Genomic DNA, 21,098 nt, shown 5'->3' on the forward strand with positions numbered 1-21,098 from the left:
TTTTTATTCTGTGCTCTTGGCAATTTAAAACAATTTATCTAGCATTTTTCTAACCAAAACCACTAATCAATTAAGTATTCCTTCTCAAAAAAGTCTTTAATATAACTAGAAAAGGGACTCTATTAACCCATAGAAAGGTGTGGATACATTGAAACCTGGAGAAAATATTTAAAATATGATTCCCAAGCCAGGCCAATAATTCATTAATTGCATCCAAACCAAACTAGATGTTTCAAAATGAAAATAGCTCCCATTATGTGTTTTATGACTTTTACTAGATTCAATATTAAGAAAATATTTACTTTTCAGTCTTTGAGTCTTATGATTCACAGGAAAACAGTGGAACTGACTTGTGGCTTTGTCAGATGTACTTTAGGAAAACAGTGGAACGGACCTGTGGCTTTGTCAGATGTACTTTTTTTTTTTAAATTAAAGCATAGTTGATTAACAATGCTGTGTCAGTTTCAGGTAGGTGTACAGCAAAGGGATTCAGATGTACTTTTAGGCTTAACTGCATTAGCAACAATTAGAACATAGGGTTTTCATAATAGCTTTCATCTCTCTAGACTACAGTGAAGAACAATTGCCCATTTGGTGTTTTAAGGAGAGCACTCAAGCCTAAATGCAAAGTAAATTATTATTTATTTCTTAAAGGAAATAAGAAAAACACAAAGAAATGAAGCTGGAGTCTTCAAAAAACTGAAAGGGTTTTATCTATAGTTGGTTTTCCATAAAAGATTTGTTTTAGATTCCATTCAATAAGATGGAAGGGACCTAACATTTATTGAGGTATCAAATGTTCTTTAGCTCATCTAATATTTATAACAAACTTATAAGGTGGATATTTTCTTCATTTTACAGTTGATAAAACTGAAGTGCTTTTAGGTTAAGCAACTTTAGTTTTTGAATAGGTTAGTGGCAGAGCCATGGTTCAGACCCTTCAAATACTTACTAAACCCGTAAGAATTACTGGACACAGGACCAGCCCTGAGGATTCTTGGCCTCTGTCCCCAAGGAGCTCAGATTCTAGCTAAGGAGGCAGCCAATATTATGGGGTGTAAAAATATCATGGTAGAGATAAGTACAGGATGTTATAGAAGAGGGGTCCCAGCATTCCCCTGGCTTTAATTGCCACCTATATATATATATATATATATATATATATATATATATATCAGTGATCCAAATCCATACTTTCAGAGCAGAGGTCTCCAAACCAATGTGCTCAGCTGCCACTGAGACTCTCCATTTAGCTGTTCCATAGCCTCCAACCTCGCAAGTCCTTCCAACCTCTGAATCACATCCCACCTGTGTTTCCTAGTTCATTAACAATATCCTAGATCCTACTTTCCACTCCCTTCACAAATAGTCCTTCATGTGGTCTCCAGCCTACCTCTTTTTTATCACTCCTACCTCTTTCTTCTCTATCCTATGGCCACTGCCTTAGTTGAAGCCCTCAACATCTCTCCACTAGATTTCTTCAATAATTGGGTAAAGTGATCTTCCAGTCACCAGGGTAATTCCCTTTTAATCTGTTTTCCATCATCAGAATGTCACTCCTTACTCAAAACCCTTCAAAGGCTTCTCAGTGTCTCCAGGATACACTCCAAATTTCCTAGCCTGGCAGATGAGACCCTTCCTGATGAGGTCCCAGTACTTCTCTGGCATTATCTGCATCTGCTATGTGCCAGCCCTGATAAGTGTTTGGGATAAAATGGTAAACAAGATGTATTTTGTATTGCCAGAACCTCTACTCAAGAAGTTTATGTCAAAAGATCAAGAAAAATGAACAAAATAATTTCAAGCTGTAACATATCCTATAAGGAGGATGGAGCTACAAAATTTCTTTTAAAAATTATCAAATAAAATCCAATAACATAGGGCTTCCCTGGTGGCGCAGTGGTTGAGAGTCCGCCTGCCGATGCAGGGGACACGGGTTCGTGCCCTGGTCCGGGAAGATCCCACATGCCGCGGAGCGGCTGGGCCCGTGAGCCATGGCCGCTGAACCTGCGCATCCGGAGCCTGTGCTCCGCAACGGGAGAGGCCACAACAGTGAGAGGCCCACGTACCGCAAAAAAAAAAAAAAAAAATCCAATAACATAGAAAAACATAATACATCATTACTAAGTGGGTTTTATGCCAAAATTAGGTTAACATTTGAGAATAAATGTAATTCATCATATAACAAAGTAAAAAAGAAAAACCATATGATTATCTCAATGGATGCAGAAAAGGCACTTGCCAAAATCTAATATTCCTAATTCAAAAAACAAAAAACCCAAACTTTTAGTGCTAAGAACAGAAAGGAATGTCCTCAGCCTGATAAAGAGCATCTATGAAAAACAAACCTACAGCAAACATCATACTTAATGATGAAAGACTGATGATGATGATGAATATTTTCCATCTAAAATCAGGAAACAAGATAAGTGTGTCTGCTCTTACCACTTCTATTTAACTTTGTTGCAGTTTCAACCAGTAGAGGATCTAACCAGTACAATAAGGCAAGAAAAAGAACTGAAAGGCATCCAGATTAGAAAAGAGACAAAGAAAAGCTTTATTTTCATACAATGCAATTGTCCATGTAGAAAATCCAATGGAATCTACAAAAAAAAAAAAAAAAGAAAGAAAGAAAAAAGAGAACTACACAAAAAAGTACTAGAACTACTAAGTGGGTTTAACAAAGTTACAGAATGTGAGATCAATATACAAAACGCATTGTTTTCTATACACTAGCAGTAAACACCTGAAACTTGAAATTTAAAATGCCATTTACAGTAGTATCAAAATACAAAATACTTAAGGATAGATCTGTAAAAAGATATGCAAGAACTATAAACTACAAAACATCTTTGGAATTAAAGATTACCTAAATAAACAGAGAGATATACCTCATTCATGGGTTAGAAGACTTGAACTGACCTATAGATACAATGCAATTCCAGTCAAAATCCCAGCAAGCTTTTTGATTCATGGAAATGCAAAGGACGTACAATAACTAAAACAACATTGTAAAAGAACAGCAAAGTTGCGTGACTATCACAACCTCATTTAAGCTACAGTAATCAAGACAGTATGGTATCATTATCAGGAAAGATAAATAGGTCAATAGAACACAGTAGAGTCCGGAGACAGACCTAAACATATACGGGCAACTGTTTTTTGACAAAGGTACAAAGGCAATGCCATTTGAACATACAGCCTTTTTCAACAAATGGTGCTGTAAACAAATGGACATCTATATGCTAAAAAATAAACTTCAATCCATATCTTTTACCAGATAGAAAAATTAACTAAAAATAAACCACAGCTCTAAAAAAATGATAAAACATCTAGGAGAAAACAGCAGAAAATCTTTGTGACTTTGGGTTAGGCAAAGATTTTTTAGATACAACATGAAGAGCATGGTCCACAAAAGAACAAGTTGAGAAGAACTTTAAAAATTCAAAAATTAAAAACTTCTGCTCTTTGAAAGTCACTATTAGACAGCTATATGTATACATATATCCCCTCCAAGTTCCATTTTTAAATTTTATTCCTTTTGCCCCATCTGTGCACTGAGTTTACATGTTATATTTTTCATCTTTCCTATACGTGCCATCTGTTTATAGAGCTGCAAATGCAACTGTAATTTTAGTTATTAATAATATTTCTCTTAAATTTCCTGATTATCAGCTTGTCTGTTCTTTGATGCTTAGTAGGATCATTTTATCACGCAGATGACATTCTTTGATCTTCCTTATCTCTAGAATGATATGAAATTTTTTAAAAATTTTTATTTCTTGACTTTGGACTTGTTCTACCTTTTGTATTTGGTATTCTATTCATTCAGATATATGCAATGCTAGCGATAGGGTACACGTTAATTTATTTGTTCTACAGATCTGAGTGTCTAGCTGGTATACTTTAAATGTCAATTTATTGCATGTTAAGCTGTTAAAATAACAACAATAAAATAAAAGCAATCTAAAGAATTACTTCAATTCATTCCTAGCCCAGGGTTTCCATAGACTTCCAAATTAGAAAGCAGTCAGCTAAATAGCACACTTAAGCTTTTAGGCTGGGAACAGAGTATTGTTTCATAACAGAAATTGGATATATATGAGGACAGTGATTCAATGGTTGTTAGTTTAATGTGCTCTGACAGATGTTTCAAGAATGATAAACTAGATCTCAGACTAGATTTTACTTCCTTTTCTTTTTTTCTCCCTTTATCATTCAGCAACAGAAATGGGTAAGAGACTAAGGATGGCTTAATTAAAATAATACAATCGTGTGGCTCATACAGATAACATAGCAAGTGTCTTCGACCACTGTGCAAGGTGGTATTTCATAGAATTTTAGACATGGAAGGGAGCCCTCATTTTACAGACTAGCAATCCCAGATGGAAAATGAAGTAAAATAGCTTTGCCAAGGTCACAGAGCTAGAATTTGGTGATATTTTTAAAAAATTTATTCAAAAAAAGAAAAAGATTTGGGACAGAATATATTAACTCGTAGCCAATTGTCTGACCAGGCTGTGTTTCTGCTTTCCTGTATGCATAGGACCATAAGCAGGTATGAGGTTAAAATAACTAAGACAGTGGTTCTCAATCTTCATTGCATAATAAAAACAAGAAACCAGACCCCACCCCCAGGGTTGATCCAATTGGTTTGGGCAGGTCAGTGTTCTCGAACTTCAGCATTCATCAGAATCACGTGGAGGGCCTGTTAAAACAGATTGCCAGCCCCATCCCCAGAGTTTGATTTTGGGGGTTGGCATGGTGCCCAATAACTTGCATTTCTAATAAATCCTGAAGTCACATTGATGCTGCTGGTCTGTGAACCACACTTTGAGAACGACTGGGGGTAAGGCATCAGGTAATTTTTCTTTTAAGTTCTTCAAGATGGTAACGTTCAGCCAGTTGAAAATCACGGGCCTAAAAACAATCATTCTCAATCTTTTTTGGAATCACCTGGGGAATTAAAAAAAAATACTGCTGCCTGAGTCTCTACCCCAGCTCTTCTTTTTAAATTGATCTGGGATGCAGCCTGAGCCTTGGGATGTTTTAAAGGATTTTGCACGAATAAAGGAATCCTACTTCAGATGACTGTGGCATGCAGCCAGGACTGAGAGTCGCTGAAAATGTTTTGCCTCCTCAAATCTTATTACCATTTACCTAGAATTTCCCCAGAGCTGGGTACTTTCACCACCATCACATACTAGAAATTCCTTTCTAACTGGTTGTCTGTGAACAATGATTTATTTCCACTTCGATGTTTTACTAATATTTATTGAATACTTGGATGCAGTCGGCCTGGTGGTGAGGGTTTTGCCTCTTTACCATCCTTTTGTTTTGCTTTGCCTACTGAATGGTTATGCTTTAAATCATCTTTCCTTAAAGAGAGACCCTGTAATTTCTAGAATCAATACTGTCTTCTAAGTTGTGGTTAATATATATCACGTTTTATTCTGTTTCTGCTGGTTAGAAACTCAAGACAGGAAAAGAGAGGGAGAGAGAGAAAGGGTGGGGGGATCTTATAGAAAAAAAAAAAATCCTTCTGCTCTTAACACATTACCCTTAGTATTTGATTCTCTGTGGCTCTTGGCTGGGGTTATCTGGAAATGGATAGATTCAGTAATTCCAAGAGGAAAATTCCAAGAATACTTATGACTGCAACCTAAGGCAGCTGATTTTCCTTTTGCTTTTAATTAATGCATTTCTTTCATTTCCAACTAAAAAAAAGAAAGCCACTAATTTTTTCCCCCAAAAGTAACTTCCTCTGGAACAAATTATAATACTATTAAGCACAATGATATGACTTGTTTCAGGTAAAGGGGTTTTAGCTGAGAAGACTTAACAGGAAATATTCAGTTATTTTTACCTGTTTCACAGTTGTGCTTAACGCTTCCTGTCAGGACCCTATGCTCACTCTTTACAAGACAGTACTGATACGCACTACTACACAACCCTCCTCATGAAGAACAGTATTTTCAGAATTAAGGTTAAGAATGCATCCTACAGCTTTTAGTTCCCAAAGTTCCATTTGTTCCAAGCTTCATGAGATCTGAGAGCCGTCAGGAGCTGTATCTTTAACTTTTAGACCTGTGGCCTAGCGAGGTGTTTAATAAATGGTACTTAATTAATATTGACCAGATGAATGAATGTATACACACGTCCGTATTTGCTTCACATAAGCCCAAACCATAGGGAGACCAAGGCTCAGACAACTCTAAGAGTCAAGGAAGGCAAATGCCATCTTTACGATCTGAGATGTCCCCAATACTCCAGTTTTCTTTTCCCTACTTTTGTACCAGTTTTGATAAGAACAGTTCAGCCTAATGAGGTCAGATGGTCCATCTCCTCACCCACCCACTTTCCTTCTTAAAATGGCCAAAGCAGCTATTCTGATCGTACCACAAAACACAAAATTACTTATAACAAAATCATAACTGTGGGAGGTATTCATCGATAAAATGTAGCCATGCAGATTCTATGATACATGTTACCAGAAAATTTGGGGGCAGTTTTTCAAGGCTGATAAGCCCATTATGGGAAAGGGCCTGGCTGGGAAAAGTGGTGGGTGAGAGAGCACTGCAGGGAGGTCAGAGTTCAACCTGGGCCAACACACAGGACAGCACCTAGGTCACTTCTCTGCGCTTCAGTTTCCTCATCCTCAAATGAAAAGGTGGTGCTGAGTGATCTCCAGTGGTCCTCCTAACTCTGACACAGCCTGCATCTCTGTATTTCTCTTCATATTATGGCTTACACAATCACTGTGGAAACACTTAAGGGCCGAGCAGTGAAGTCTACATATTTACTTTGAAGGATAAGAAAAGAATTCATTTTAAACTATTGTAAAATGTCAGGGTTTAGGGTTTTGTTTTGTTCTGATTGGTATTAAATACAAATATTCCCCTGTATTTGCTGCTTCAGTTTTCATATAACACCAATTTTCCAAAGCAATATGGACTTGCATTATATTATTCTTTAAAATGTTGTATGAAGCCAGGTTGGGTAACATTTTTGTTTTGAGGCACAGGGCTTGAATTACCAAGTGACACAGTTCAGTTTATAATATAAATAAGTTTTCCAGGAACCTGTTTTACATTAGAGACTGCTACAAAACTAAGATAAAATTGTTGCGAGACCACCAAATAGGCTTGAAACGAAGCTGATCCAACCTATTCACCTGTCTTGGAAATTAGCAAGCATTGCTACAGTTAGCTTGATGCCCACTAACGACCTGAGTCATGGTAATTAAAAAAGACTGGCTTGATTAGGTCCAGGTCCTTGTGCTGCATGGACCTTCACCCAATGAAAGCATTAGAAATTAACTTTATGACACCACAATGAGAACCAACAATACAGAAATCATAAAAATATACCATAAATCAAAATCATTATCTATTAAATTAGTTTTGAGCTGAGCTTTGGTTATTGAAATAATTTAAAGGAACTAATAAATATGCAATCCACACTACACCTGCTTATAATCATAAAGAGAGTTTTAAAAATCCATTTTCAACATGAAGAGATTGTTTGTGCCTTATCCCCAAACAATAATACCCAAACACTGAAGCAAAAAAGTCAGCTATCTATTTACCTACTGGTGACCAACAACAGAACTTTAGTGCTTTCAGGAGTCAGGTCATTTTCACCCTTATTTTACAAAGCTAAACCAAGATTTCTGTTATCAGAAGGAGCAATCTGCTGCTAGGCTCTGCCCAAACGTCAAGCACCTGCTTTCTCTGGTCTGGAGGCAGATGGTACATCATAAAAATAAAAGTCATGGGGAAAATGCACAGAAAGATATTCCCTTTAAAACCCTTTAGGAGGTTCTTTTTTCCTAAAATCTAATGCTATAAATATACATGTTTATGTTAATATCTTAGCTTAGAATTTGGGAACTGATTCAGGGGCATTAAAAAAGTTTCCTTAGCCTGATTCATATTCACGTGTTCACATATTTCCATAGAATGGGGAAACAGCCTTTACTTTAGCTGATTAGCACGTAAGGCAGGCCAGAACAGGAATTTTGGAATCCCAACAAATACCCTGAGCGAAGGCAGCTGCCATCCTTATCCTTCAATATTACTGCTAACTGTACCTCCATTGAGTTCTCTTATAGCAACTAAGACACCGCTTAATAGGTGTCTGAATCAGCTCAGGCTGCTATAACAAAATAGCACAGATGGAGTAGCTGAAACAACAGGAGTTTACTTCTTACAGTTCTGGAGGCTGGTGAGGCCAAGATCAAGGTGCCGGCCAATTTGGTTCCCCCATGAGCCTCCTCTTCCTGGCTGGCAGACAGCGCCTTCTCACTATGTCCTCAGATGGTAGAGAGAGAGCAACCTCTGATCTCTCTTCTTCTTCTCATAAGAACATTGATCCCAACATGGAGGTCCCACCTCATGATCTCATCTGAACTAATTTCCTCCCAAAGGCCCCGCCTCCAAATAGCATCACATGGGGCTTAGGGCTTCAGCGTATGAATTTTGGAGGGACACAAACATTCAGACCATAACAATGGAATAACCTCATTTATATTTGTGGGATTTGTATAGATGAGCTAGGCTGTAATAAATTGGCCTCATAATATGCTTTTCCACAATAATTATGTAGGGTGGTGTTTCTCAAACTTTAGGTGCATCGGAATCCCCTGAAGCTTGTTAAACACACATCTCTTGGCCCGATCCCCAGGGATTCTGATTTAGTAGGTCTGTACGGGGACCTAAGGATTTGCATTTGTAACAAGCTCCCAGGTGATGCTGACGCTATCTGTTTGAGAACCACTGATGCAGGGGTTCCCTTTGGAATGTTAATATCAGTTATGATTCTTTGGGCATGTATTGGCTTCTCAGTAATACCTGTTTTATGCTGAACATATTTGAAATGTGTCAGTTTGCTTATACGCAGATGTTGCAGTTACATACAAAGATGCTCTCAATAAGCAGATGGATAGATCTGCTGGGGTGAGGCTGCTTCGTGCTGTGAGCACCCAGGGAGAGTCAATTAATGCCGTATGTCTATGTCTCATTAGCTAATTGTGACTTCACAAGTCACCAAGATTTACAAGAGTGTCTGCTGACATCTTATCCTTATTGATTTTTAATCTTAGAATTTAGAGCTAGTCTTTAAAGTTGCTGGATTCTGCTATCTTACATCTACAAGCACGTTGCAATTGTTTGAACTAATATCAAATTTTGACAAATTTTAATATTAAGTATTTGAGCAATGCTTACTATATATGTTCAACTCATTTGTCCTATAATCATACTTGGCTAAATTTTAAAGCATGGCTCTGTCATGAAACAGCATAATTTTAAGATTTACTTCAAGTACACTTTGGAATGTAAACGTACCTTATTTAGCTTTATAAAATATCCCAGTCCCGCTTCCAGGGGATTTGTATCACAGTTCATCTAAAAGGGAAAACACACATTTTAAATCTTAGATGAATGCAAATTGTTTTAATAACATCACTTTCATATATACTTTTTAGGGAAGAGAACACTTTTTCACTATGAATATAGATTCTGAAAAAGGAAAATTGTGGACTGGCCTCAAAGTAATTTTTTAAATCTAAAATTCAAATGTAGCCTTTCAGCAAATACTGTTATTTCAATAGCAAATTAGAAACTAAAATTCACAGTTTGTTTCCAAGGCTCTCTTTGTATAATAAACATCTGAGGGATACCACAACAATGATGTCTTCCCAGAAACAAGACTTTCAGAAGCTTTTATCTAATAATTTTACATAAACAGGTTTTGAAAAGGTATTAAGTAATTTACTTATCTTACAATCATCCAGAAATTGGGATAAGTAGAGGAAAAAGCAGGTGATAGGAAAATGGCTTCTACAGAGTTCAGGAGAGGGAAAAGGAAAAAAAATAGAGATTGAATCTCAATCTTTTCAAATTGGTTGAGTTATTACAACATAGTTCAAGGGGAACTAAAGCCACTATTTGAGACTAGACCTGATTTTTGTTTGCTTGTTTATTTTGTTGTCGTTGGTCTCTTTTGCTCCAGGAGAACTGGTCTAAACCTCATAAAAAGTTGCCAAACTTAAAAAAAAAAGACAACACAGCCCTCGTATGAACTGCATGAGTAATATAAACTTGTTTTACATAACATAAAATTTCGGGCTCATATTTCCTAATCCATTTGAGCACCTCTAAAATTTTTACCTGCTCAAAGTTTCAGAATTCCAGGAAAAAAATGAAAACAAAGCCCAGATGCTTGATTGATGTATTAACACTAGAGGGCGTGCTGGCACTGCTGGGAAATCGGAGGGACGGGGGATGGAGAAAACCATTTCAGAGGAGGGGTCCAAGGGAAAAGGCAGGGAGGCGCAGAAACGCCTGACCGTAAAGGCTGCTTCAGCTGCTTCATCCCTTGTGGCGTGTGGAGGCAGAGCCGTCCTCTACTTTTCTCCCTGCAGCAGCCTCCGCTAAGAACCCCACCCACACCCGGCTTGTAGGCTGAGAATCCTTATAACACAGCACCTCTCCTGCAAAACAGTGACTTGCCCCAGGGCCCTTGTTCTTTCAGGGGCTCCAGGAGGCTGCCCTCTCCACCTCAAAGCCCACTTGCTTCTGCCCCTGGTCTAGCTGTCCAAGGGACCCTGCCTGCACTTTCAAACCCACTCTGCCCTCAAATTTATTGTTATATCCTAGGCACTTTGTAGACTATCTAATCTCGACAATAACTCTGGAGGAGAAAGATTGGCCCTATCTTATAGAGAAGTAAACAGACTCTAGAGGGTTAAGGCCACACAGTTAGTATGTGGTGGAGGATACATCTGAACCCAAGAGACCCTACCCTGAAGTAAGAACATCTTTTACCACTGTCCCTTATCTCACCTCCCAGGCCTAAAACCTTAACGTCTTCCAAGGAAACTAGCAAATCTGAAAAAATTAAGGGGTCGAAAAATAGCCTGCCATATTGGAGATAAAACAGAGAACAGAGTAATCTGGACCAAGTTGTTTATTATTTCTTAGTGTGATTGTGTTTTGAACAGGGATTGTGTGTAGAACTGCCAACGCTTTGCCCAAGAATCACCAATAATACCTCCTTCAGGGAGAGTTGAGAAGGTAGATGAGATCATGCCTATGAAAATGGTGTGTAACTACACAAATAGAAACCCTGAGTTCCCATTATTAATGGTGGGAATGGGCTGGACCAACGCATCCCAGACCACCAACCCCGCCCCCCTCAGAAAGACCCCTTTGGTTGCTACTTCCCCAAAAGGTGCGGGATAAGAAAGAACTGAGGATGGGCAATGTGACAGAGGAGAAGGAAGAATTTGAAAGGTAGTCCTCAAGTCCCGTGGAGTAGGCAGGCTCCCTTGGGATAGCCACAGCTCCCCACACAGTCAGAGACAGATGTCCAGGGCTCTCTGCTAAGCAGGAGGAATTAGGGCAGAATAAACATTACGTCACAATTCCACTGAATTTGCAACTGGGAAATTGAGGAGAAAAACCTCTTTCCCTAATTAAATAAAACTTCGGGGAATTCTCAGGTGGTCCAGTGGTTAGGGCTCTGCGCTTCCACTGCAGGGGGGCATGGGTTTGGTCCGTGGTCTGGGGAACTATGATCTCGCATGCTGCACGGCATGGCCAGAACAAAAAAAAATTTTTTTTTCTTATAATACATACTTTTACAACCAGAGCCAATGCTAATGCAGTTAAAACTAACCCTTATATAAAAATCAGATACAATACACGTAAAATTTTAATAAAGATGCTAGCATTTCAAACCTCTGACCCCCAGGCTCTGAAAGCTTTCTCCAGTCTTAAGGCATTCATGGCATAGGTTCCAAAGTTGTCAATTCCCTCTTCCTGGCCTGCATTCATGATAACGTCATAAAGTGCCGCAGAATCTTCTCGTCTGTGGTACAGCTCCCAACCCAGCTCACCTGAAATACACCCACAAGTGCCCACCAGAGTAAGAATGATGATCATGGAGTCTAATGTGCATTAGCTAAAACACATCAATAAATGGAGAGATTCCATTTATGCAATATAGACACTGTTGAGTTTTAAAAGACCAGTTCAGAAAAAGGTTGCAACCAAACCCCACTGCAAAGGAGCCTGCCATATCACAGATGCTTTTGTGCCCAATCCTGTCCCCCACACAGAGGGTAGCATCTAGGACATCTCATGACACAGAAAGACTGTGATGCAGGAGTTACTCTTGCCCCTTGACCTCAGCTTCATAATGTTAAGTCAGGAATTAGCATGGCAGAGTTTATCAAGAAAAGGGGTTCAAGGTTTAGACACCTCAACCCCCAACTCCTTGGCCCCAAATCACGAGGCTTAAAGATAAAGGCAACTGATGACAACTATTCAACTTGTCTTTGCTGTGGGATAGCCATAGTCTCTAATGCCCCCCACTCCCCCCTCCTTCCCCATTTGGTCATTTCATTCACCATTAGAGCTGTGGGCAAAAACCAAAGAAAATGACACCCAACCCAAAGAGACTGCTTATTTTTTATTCTGCTTATGTTTTATTCTGGTCACCATTTGGCCAAAGTTGGGCAGAGGAAGGATGGTGAAAAGGGACAGCGGAGGCCCAGGGAAGAGCTATGGCCTTTATACTGTGTGTTCGCCTCATTCCTCATGTCAAGGGCTGATGGTGAGGTGCTTCTCCAGGACAAACACCAGAACGTTAGCAACACGTAATTGAGTGAATGCCTGGGCACCCAGTATATCTTCTGTGAAGGGACAGGGAATCTACAGAGAGTTAGAAGTGAGCCCAGAGCACCAATGGGGAGCATTTATTCATCCGTTTCCAAATATCTACTATGTGCAATGTTAGCTGCATAGCAAGTCTTCCCTAATGCACTTAGAGTCAGAAAGAAAGATGATCAGTGGTAATGCTTTAAGAGCGGTGCCTGATACATTCACGATGTTCTCTATGGGAGACTCTATCAATGGGAGACCATTTTGAATGTTCCCATACAGAATCAGCTGGCCTGAATATTCTGTCAACCCTTCCAACTATTCCAACAGCCATCTTCTTCCCACTTTCTTAACTACCTTTCCAAATGGTAGGCAGCTAGCTATGAGCCTGGAACAACAATTGGAAATCTGTGAAAGGACTCTCTCAGACTAGGAGTGAATAAACAAAATTGTCAGAAGAGTCAGGCAGGAGAAATCTTTCTCCAAAGTTAAAATGACCAAAGTGAATGTGTGTGTGTGTGTGTGTGTGTGTGTGTGTGTGTGCTGTGTGTATGTGCATGCGTGCACACATTTCTGGTAACTGCTTTAAAATTTTAGAGCCTTATTCTAGGTTGTTTTCCAATTCTTACCAGTATAAGATATCCTGATAGCAGTGACAGGAATGTTGGAAACCTTTAAAGACTTGGTCTGAAGAAACTTGAAAACATCATCACTAAGATCTTCAGAGGTCAGTTTCTGAAGGGCCTTTCTTGCATGTGGCCCTGCGACGCCAAGGACTCCAAGCTCATCGGTTATGTTTCTAATTTCAACATCATATCCACCTTTGACAGCCTCTTCTTCAATCCATCTGCATTTGAGATTCATAAACATCGTGTTAAATCCTGCTTGAATAATGCATGTTGGTAACAGATTATTTCTCGGAAGAAATGCTCTGTGTCTAGAATTGCCAGAAAGTCCCTAGAATGTCATTTCACATAGATCACCTAATTTTTAAAATTGAGGAAACTGAGTCCCAGAGATGTTAAATGATCCTCTTTAAACTACCCACTTAAATGTGTGGGCAATTTTTCACAGTACGGAAGGACCCTTCCGTTTAAACAAGATCTGCCACACGATTCTTTTAAATAGCGACAGCCCTATTGCATTTAAACTGATGATTCAATCTTGGGAAAATTTTCTCTAATACCTGTACACAGGAGGCATGCTTGTGTTGCTAAAGGTTAATAATGCACCTGCCACCAGACACATACTTGCTTTGACAATGACAAGGAAAAGATTAAAACTCTAAAGACTAGTTTCAATTTCTGAGTCTTGATGAGTTATTGGAACCCAGTGATAGGGCTCATTTATAATTTTTTGAGCACTCCCTGGAGCTACACAAGTCTATCAGAAAATGACCATCTGGATTGACACAAAGCTAAGCTACTAAGATGGCTCCCAATGCACCTTGGATTGGAGGCTATAATTTGCATCATTTTACAACTAGAGTGAGAATCTGTCAGAGTAAGATGTTTATTAAACAACAATATTCCAAGTATTTTTGAAATACTGAAGATTAGAGATTTTAGAGTAGACTAAATAATAGACTAAAGCTTCGTGTGAAGGATTGACTTGGCAGGTCAATGATTTAGATGCAGCTTTGTGGCACAAAGCGTGAAAAAGGAAGAAGAAAAACCAGGGAGGCAGTTCACTAAAGTGGACCAAACTTGGGCATCAGAATCAACAAGGCTGGCTTGAGCAGGTTACTTTAACCCAAACTTCACTTTCCTCACCTGAAATTGGGAATAATACATACCTTGCAGATATATCTATTAAAAGAATTTATTGAGATAATGTGTAATAATGGTTTTGACATATTGGCGATGCCTAACAAAAGGGAGTTAATATTATTAAAACCAGTAAACCCCATGGATGGACTACCTTTGGGAGGGGGATGGTCATAGGGGCCCTTCAAATAATTTCCTCTAAGAGATATGAAGTTTATTTAAAACAATAAGATTTTAAGAATTAAAGTTGTACTTTCAATTACTGGTAAACAAACAAACAAACAAACAAAACCTCGGTGCAAGATTGGGTCAATATACAATCCATGTAAAATTTTCTTACTAGGTGTACACTTACCTAAGATCATGAAGCTCTGATCCAGAACCAGTTATTAATAGAAACTCCCCAGGAGACAGGTGAGAAACTGTCAACTCAGCATATACTTGACCTTTTGGTGTTAACATGTGACTTATATTTGTAAAACCCACCTACACAAAAGAATTTTAAATTACCTCAGGATGAAATAAAAATCTTATGTGTCCTGTTAACACCACATGGAAATAAAAATGTGGTTGTCAAAAATGAAAAACATCTGAATGCTATCATTTCTATCAATTGTGTGAACTATCTGTAAACCTAAACCCATTAATTTTGAAGTTTTCAGTTTAAATGACCATTATAATTACTTGTCATAAAAATTACACTTCAGCCAATTTGGGGGTTCCCATTTATACAACTAAACAAAGTCATAAGGTCCTTAGATGATAATTCATTTAACAAAAATTTAAATTTGAAAATTAGCTAGAATACCCTTGGTTAGTTGAAGGGTTCTGGTGTTCATACAGAAATCATTAGGTGAATTGAAATAACATATTGGTTTTTTTGAAAACAAGAGGTAGAGAATTAAGTAGGCCAGAATCCTGGACCTTGTACCCCTACAAGGTTATTTACCTTGGGAATGACATTTGCAAAGAGATGGTCCAACAATCTAATGGAGTCTTGACCTTTGATGTTAAACTTGCCAAATGGTGACAGGTCAATCACCCCTACTCTTTGCATAACCTGTTTATACTCAGAGCCCACAGGATCAAACCAATTTGTGCGGCGAAAACTTGGCCTGAAACACAATGTTTGTCATAAAACAAGAGTTATTCATTTTCAAAAAATTACAGAATAAGGATATTTTAATACACCCTCTTTGCCTAGAAAATTTCATTTGGGGGAAAAGTGCCACCTGTTCTACAAATCATACATACATATTGGAATCTACTTGATTTTTTAAGTTACTCATCTATCCCTTGACCCATTTCATAGTGAATGAAGTATTAATTAAGTAGAAAATAAGATAGGCCATGTGGGTTCTCAGATCTGGAAAAGAGCTTAGAAGTTAACCAATCCGTAGTTTTCAACCTTGGTTACATATTAGAATCACCGGGGGGGGGAGCATTCTAAAAATACTAATTTGGGGGGCATAATTAAACCAGAATATATGAGGGGTAGAGCTATCTTGTTTGTTGTTTCTCAAACATTTATGCAAATACATCACTTGTACTTGTTAAGATACCGATTCTGATGCAGCAGGTCTGCGGAGGGGCCCTAGATTCTGCACTCGAACAGGCTTCATGCTGGTCCACCTGGAGTTAAGCAAGGATCTGGTCCAACATTTTCATTTTTTAGAGAAAAGGCACAAAGTGACTTCCAAGGTCTTTGCATTAGTTAATGACAGAGCTGGGCCTGGAACAAAGGTCTCCTAACTCATTATGCAGGGTTGTTTCTAGTTTACAGAGTGGACTATTAATGTGGTATTTTAACTTCAGAGCAGGATGCTAAGTCTGCAAAATGAGTCTTCAGTGGTTTAATTATTAAAATAGTAGAAGAAATAGGCCAGGTCCAAACAGCACAAGGTGAAGAATAGATCTGGCATTTATCTGAGTCGTTTAGGAAAAACCAAACCGGTATTTTGCCCCCAGGTAATCTCCACTGGCTGACTACAGAGTCCAAATTCATTAATCAGCAACTGGCCCTCTACTATACTTTGGGCCTTTTAGATCTGATCTTAAAGTAGACACTAAAACCTGTTTAAATTTACAATAGCCCGGAGATGGAAACAACCTAAGTGCCCATCATCGGATGAATGGATAAAGAAGATGTGGCACATATATACAATGGAATATTACTCAGCCTTAAAAAGAAACGAAATTGAGCTATTTGTAATGAGATGTAGACCTAGAGTCTGTCATACAGAGTGAAGTCAGTCAGAAAGAAAAAGACAAATACCGTATGCTAACACATATATATGGAATTTAAGGAAAAAAAAACGTCATGAAAAACCTAGGGGTAAGACAGGAATAAAGACGCAGACCTACTGGAGAACGGACTTGAGGATGTGGGGAGGGGGAGGGGTGAGCTTTGACGGGGCGAGGGAGAGTCATGGACATGTACACACTAACAAACGTAGTAAGGTAGATAGCTGGTGGGAGGCGGCCGCGTGGCACAGGGATATTAGCTCGGTGCTTTGTGACAGCCTGGAGGGGTGGGATGGGGAGGGTGGGAGGGAGGGAGACGCAGGAGGGAGGACATGTGGGGGCATGTGTGTATGTGTAACTGATTCACTTTGTTGTGGAGCAGAAGCTAACGCACCATTGTGGAGCAATTGTACCCTAGTAAAGATGTTAAAAAAAAAAAAAAAAAACCTGTTTAAATAAGCAAAATGACAGGTCAAAAAAAAAAGAGAGAGAGAATTGGACTTCCTGGTGGTGCAGTGGTTAAGAACCCATCTGCCAATGCAGGGGACACGGGTTCCAATCCCTGGTCTGGGAAGGGGTTCCAATCCCTGGTCTGGGAAGATCCCACATGCCGCGGAGCAACTAAGCCCGTGCGCCACAACTACTGAGCCTGCACTCTAGAGCTCGCGTGCCACAACTACTGAAGCTCGCGTGTGTAGAGCCTGTGCTCCGCAACAAGAGAAGCCACCGCAACGAGAAGCCCACACACTGCAACAAAGAGTAGCCCCCGCTCGCCGCAACCAGAGAAAAGCCCATGCGCAGCAATGAAGACCCAACACAGCTGAGAAAGAAAAAGGAGAACTTAACGTGAAAAGGAAACTTTCTTTTCTCTTGGTTTATGGATTCTCATGAGAAAAAATATATAATCACTATTAATCCCAAGTACAATAGTATGCAATCCAAGTATAATGGCAACAGCTTTAGAGGAATTCAGAGAATTGTTTTAGTGATGTGCTTTACGTTTTAGCTCAAACTAAAATAGTAAGTAAATGACCTTTTCCCCTAATTTACTAGCAGTGCATATAACTTGCATGATTCAGTGCACACACACTAGAAAGCAGTTGCTTTGAGCTATTCCTTGACAAATAGAAAATCCATATTTCCATAGTGTTTCCATACTATGTGACTTGGCCAGGCATCCTAAACCAGGACAAACCTTCAGGAGCCAACTGAAGCCATGTGGGGATTTGGAGAGGGTGGAGAAGGTTCTCTGAGCAACTGGAAAATGTCAAGCAGAGGCTTCATCTGGGCTGGTTGTAGGTCTCGCGAGGCCACATGGGTCCTAGATGTGGACCAATGTCACGTGGGATAAACTAAGGCCTGCACTGCACAAAAAGTGATTTTCGTGGGAAAAGGCTCAATGCTCTTTGGAATGGGGTGGAGTGATGGGGTGGGAGGGGGACATGGCACTTCTCTGGGGTCCCTCCATTCCACCCCCAAATTTCATTCTGTGGTGAGAGTGACAGGCAGGTTAAGTCACTCACTTACCTGTACCCAGTGTCCTGGCCTGGTTGATAGAACCAGTGTGGCTGCTCCCAGCCTGCATGGAACCCCATGGAACACTTGGACTCCAGGGTTTTATAAAGCCCACTGACTCGCTGAGTTGGCCTCCCAGCAAACCGTTCTTCTTTAGGGTAACCAACTGAAAAAGGAAAATTGGTGCTCTGAATAGCATAGAACCAAAACTATAAAATATTTTGAAGGGATTCAGAAAATGGAAAACACAGCACTTAAAGTCTAGAAGCATATATTTTATATATATATATATATATATATATAAAATATATATGTATATATTATATGTATAATATATATGTATGTATTATATATATACATATATATGCATTAAATTTATGTTTTACAAAAACCCAAAGCTGTATTTATATTGATCATCAAAGGGTAAAGTAAAAATAGATTTAAAAATTAAAATCACTTATGCATTCCTCATATTAAAGATATATATTCATATAGATTCCTTTTTGTGTCTTAGAAGTACATGCTTTTTAGACTCCCTAACCATTCCCCCACGATACACAGAATAAAAAGCTTCTAAAGTCAGAAGTGATGTAAGTCAATTCTGAACACACTTCATAGACAACAGTAAATGTGCACTTTACCAATATTGTTGAATCCATATGACTCTCTTGCTTTGGCCTCGGTGTACTGAGTTGTTGTCCACTTGCCATAGCGATTGGGATCCAATTCTATCAGATCAAAAGGAGGTTCTCCGTGCAGGATCCAGTCACTGAGATATTTCCCTACCCCACCAGCATGGATTATGCCATACCTTTCAAATACAGAAATAAATACCCTGTTACTAACACATATTGTTTTCCAACAATGAAACATGTCCATATATTTAACAAGGCCTCAAAGCTACAGTGTTCCGTGCTATTGCTATTCAGAACACACAATCAACATAATCTTTATGCTATCATATTTTTTCCTCAAAAAAAAAAATCTTTAGGCATCCAAATTAAATGTGCCTGACTTGATAGCTATTTTCTTTCCACAGTTTCAAGAGCTGTATATCTGCAAAATAGTCTATGACTCTTAGCTAGTAAGGATGCTTTAGGAAAACGGAGGAGAGGAAGCACACAGGCAGATGTGGTTGGTACCTTATCAGCCCTCTTGAGCTATGATTATCCTCACTAATAGGAACTTTGCAGTAGAAATATGTACACTGTAGAGTGGCACACCCATCTCTTCTCAGACTCAGTTTAGTTCAGGTTCCCATAGCAATGACCTCTGCACAAGGATCTTGGGCCATTATTGTAGAAGAAGCATTCAGACAAAGAGGCATTCACCCAAGGACTTGTGGGAAAGAGGAGGAAGAAACAATGGCTCCTGTATTTTGCAATTTGGGTCACTTGGTGGGGAGGGTTGGCTTGTTTTCTATTTCCACATGAGGATGCTTTAAAACCAAGAACATGACTGTGGCAAATAATTTCATACCAGATGGAGGGATCACAGTTTAACGTCGCCCATGGGCAGTCCTACCCATTCATTCTTGTGGATAAAGGAAAGTCTTGATGAAGGACTTTACTGTGGGTTCGTTTTTGGTTTAAGTCAAGAGAAGCTTCTGAGGAATTGTATGAGCAGGGAGTCACCGGTAGAGGACCAGGAAAAGGAGCTACATGAGCAGACTTCAAAATGCAAGAAATTCCAGTACCCCAGATGACAGCTACTTGCCAGCATTGCAGCTTCTAAGAGCATGGGAGGACCTTAGCAAAGACTGGAAATGTTAACTACCTTTTTCTACAACAAGATACCAGTTTTTCTACTTTATAAAAATGAATGCTTATATTTGTTATAAGGATATTCCTCAAGCAGAATAAAACGACAGCCATTTATACTTCTCTGGATAGTTTTAAAAAGAGACATGGCTCATCCAAATCACCCACAAACAATCTCATTAAGTTTCAAGAAAGCAAAAAAAATTAAATACATGCTTAAAATAATTGTGAAATATATGCTTAAAATGTTTATTCACTTAAAGAGTACCAATGTATGATATACAACACTTGCCATTTTTGAGAGCTAGAGATACTGTTTATAAGACTTGAAACTATTTAAAGTTCTTCTGATATTCACTGAGTGCTTACCATTTACCAAGCACTGTTTCCTTCTAACATGTACCAGCTGATTTATTCTTTAGCAACTCTATTTTACCAATGAGAAAACCAGCCTGCACTCAGGGGTTAAATAAGGTCACACAGCAATAAAGTGCAGATTCAGGATACAAACTCAGTCTTCTGCCCCCAGTACACACTCCCTGTTATTGGACTTTACTTCTTCAATGGTTCTCAATCTTTTTTCAGCCAAGACACACATAACAGAATTTACATCCTTGGCAGACTCCTTGGGCATAGGGAGGGTTGTGCTTCGGTTTCCTGCGGTCTCACTGCTACACCATCATGTTCTTTCCAATAAATGGGGCAGAGTGCTGTTATTTGAGGATAATACTGAATCAAATCTATTTTTAAAAAGTAAATTTCTACAAACCTCAGCTCTATAATCATTATTAAGTTATATGTAAAATCCCATACAACTGAATGCTATGAAACATCTATTGAGAGCCCCTGGTGTAGTGGTTGAAAGTGTAAAAGCATAGAGTAAGAGAGATCTAGGTAGGATTTTTGTTCTGCCACTACCAGCTGTGTGACCTTGGGCAAGCTGTGTAACCACCCCGAGCTTTAGTCTCCACATGTGCACACTTTATGGTGCTGGTGGAGAATTAATTGATATGGCATTTAAAAGCACATAGTAGGCAAGCAGTACATGGTGGCTATGGGTCCTTGTATAACCAACAACAGAGTATGCCTCTGCCCAATGGATAAGATTTTCATAAGGAAGTAACGTGTGAAGTGGAAGTGAAAGG

General features: G+C 39.0%; 1 protein-coding gene across 1 annotated transcript in view; it reads right to left on the minus strand.

The window, feature by feature from the left end:
- Positions 1 to 21,098, minus strand: part of DMGDH (dimethylglycine dehydrogenase) — a 62,633-nt gene that overhangs the window by 13,953 nt on the left and 27,582 nt on the right. The window contains 7 exon segments of the mRNA XM_089909054.1: positions 9,348 to 9,407; positions 11,745 to 11,902; positions 13,298 to 13,515; positions 14,790 to 14,920; positions 15,384 to 15,549; positions 18,206 to 18,359; positions 18,835 to 19,004. Of these exon segments, the coding sequence (XP_089765180.1) occupies positions 9,348 to 9,407; positions 11,745 to 11,902; positions 13,298 to 13,515; positions 14,790 to 14,920; positions 15,384 to 15,549; positions 18,206 to 18,359; positions 18,835 to 19,004 (1,057 nt within the window).

The sequence above is a fragment of the Delphinapterus leucas genome, chromosome 3 (genome assembly GCF_059928025.1).
Source record: "Delphinapterus leucas isolate spDelLeu-1000000601 "Yukka" chromosome 3, BTC_Dleu_Yukka2, whole genome shotgun sequence".
In the NCBI taxonomy this organism is placed as follows: Eukaryota; Metazoa; Chordata; class Mammalia; order Artiodactyla; family Monodontidae; genus Delphinapterus; species Delphinapterus leucas.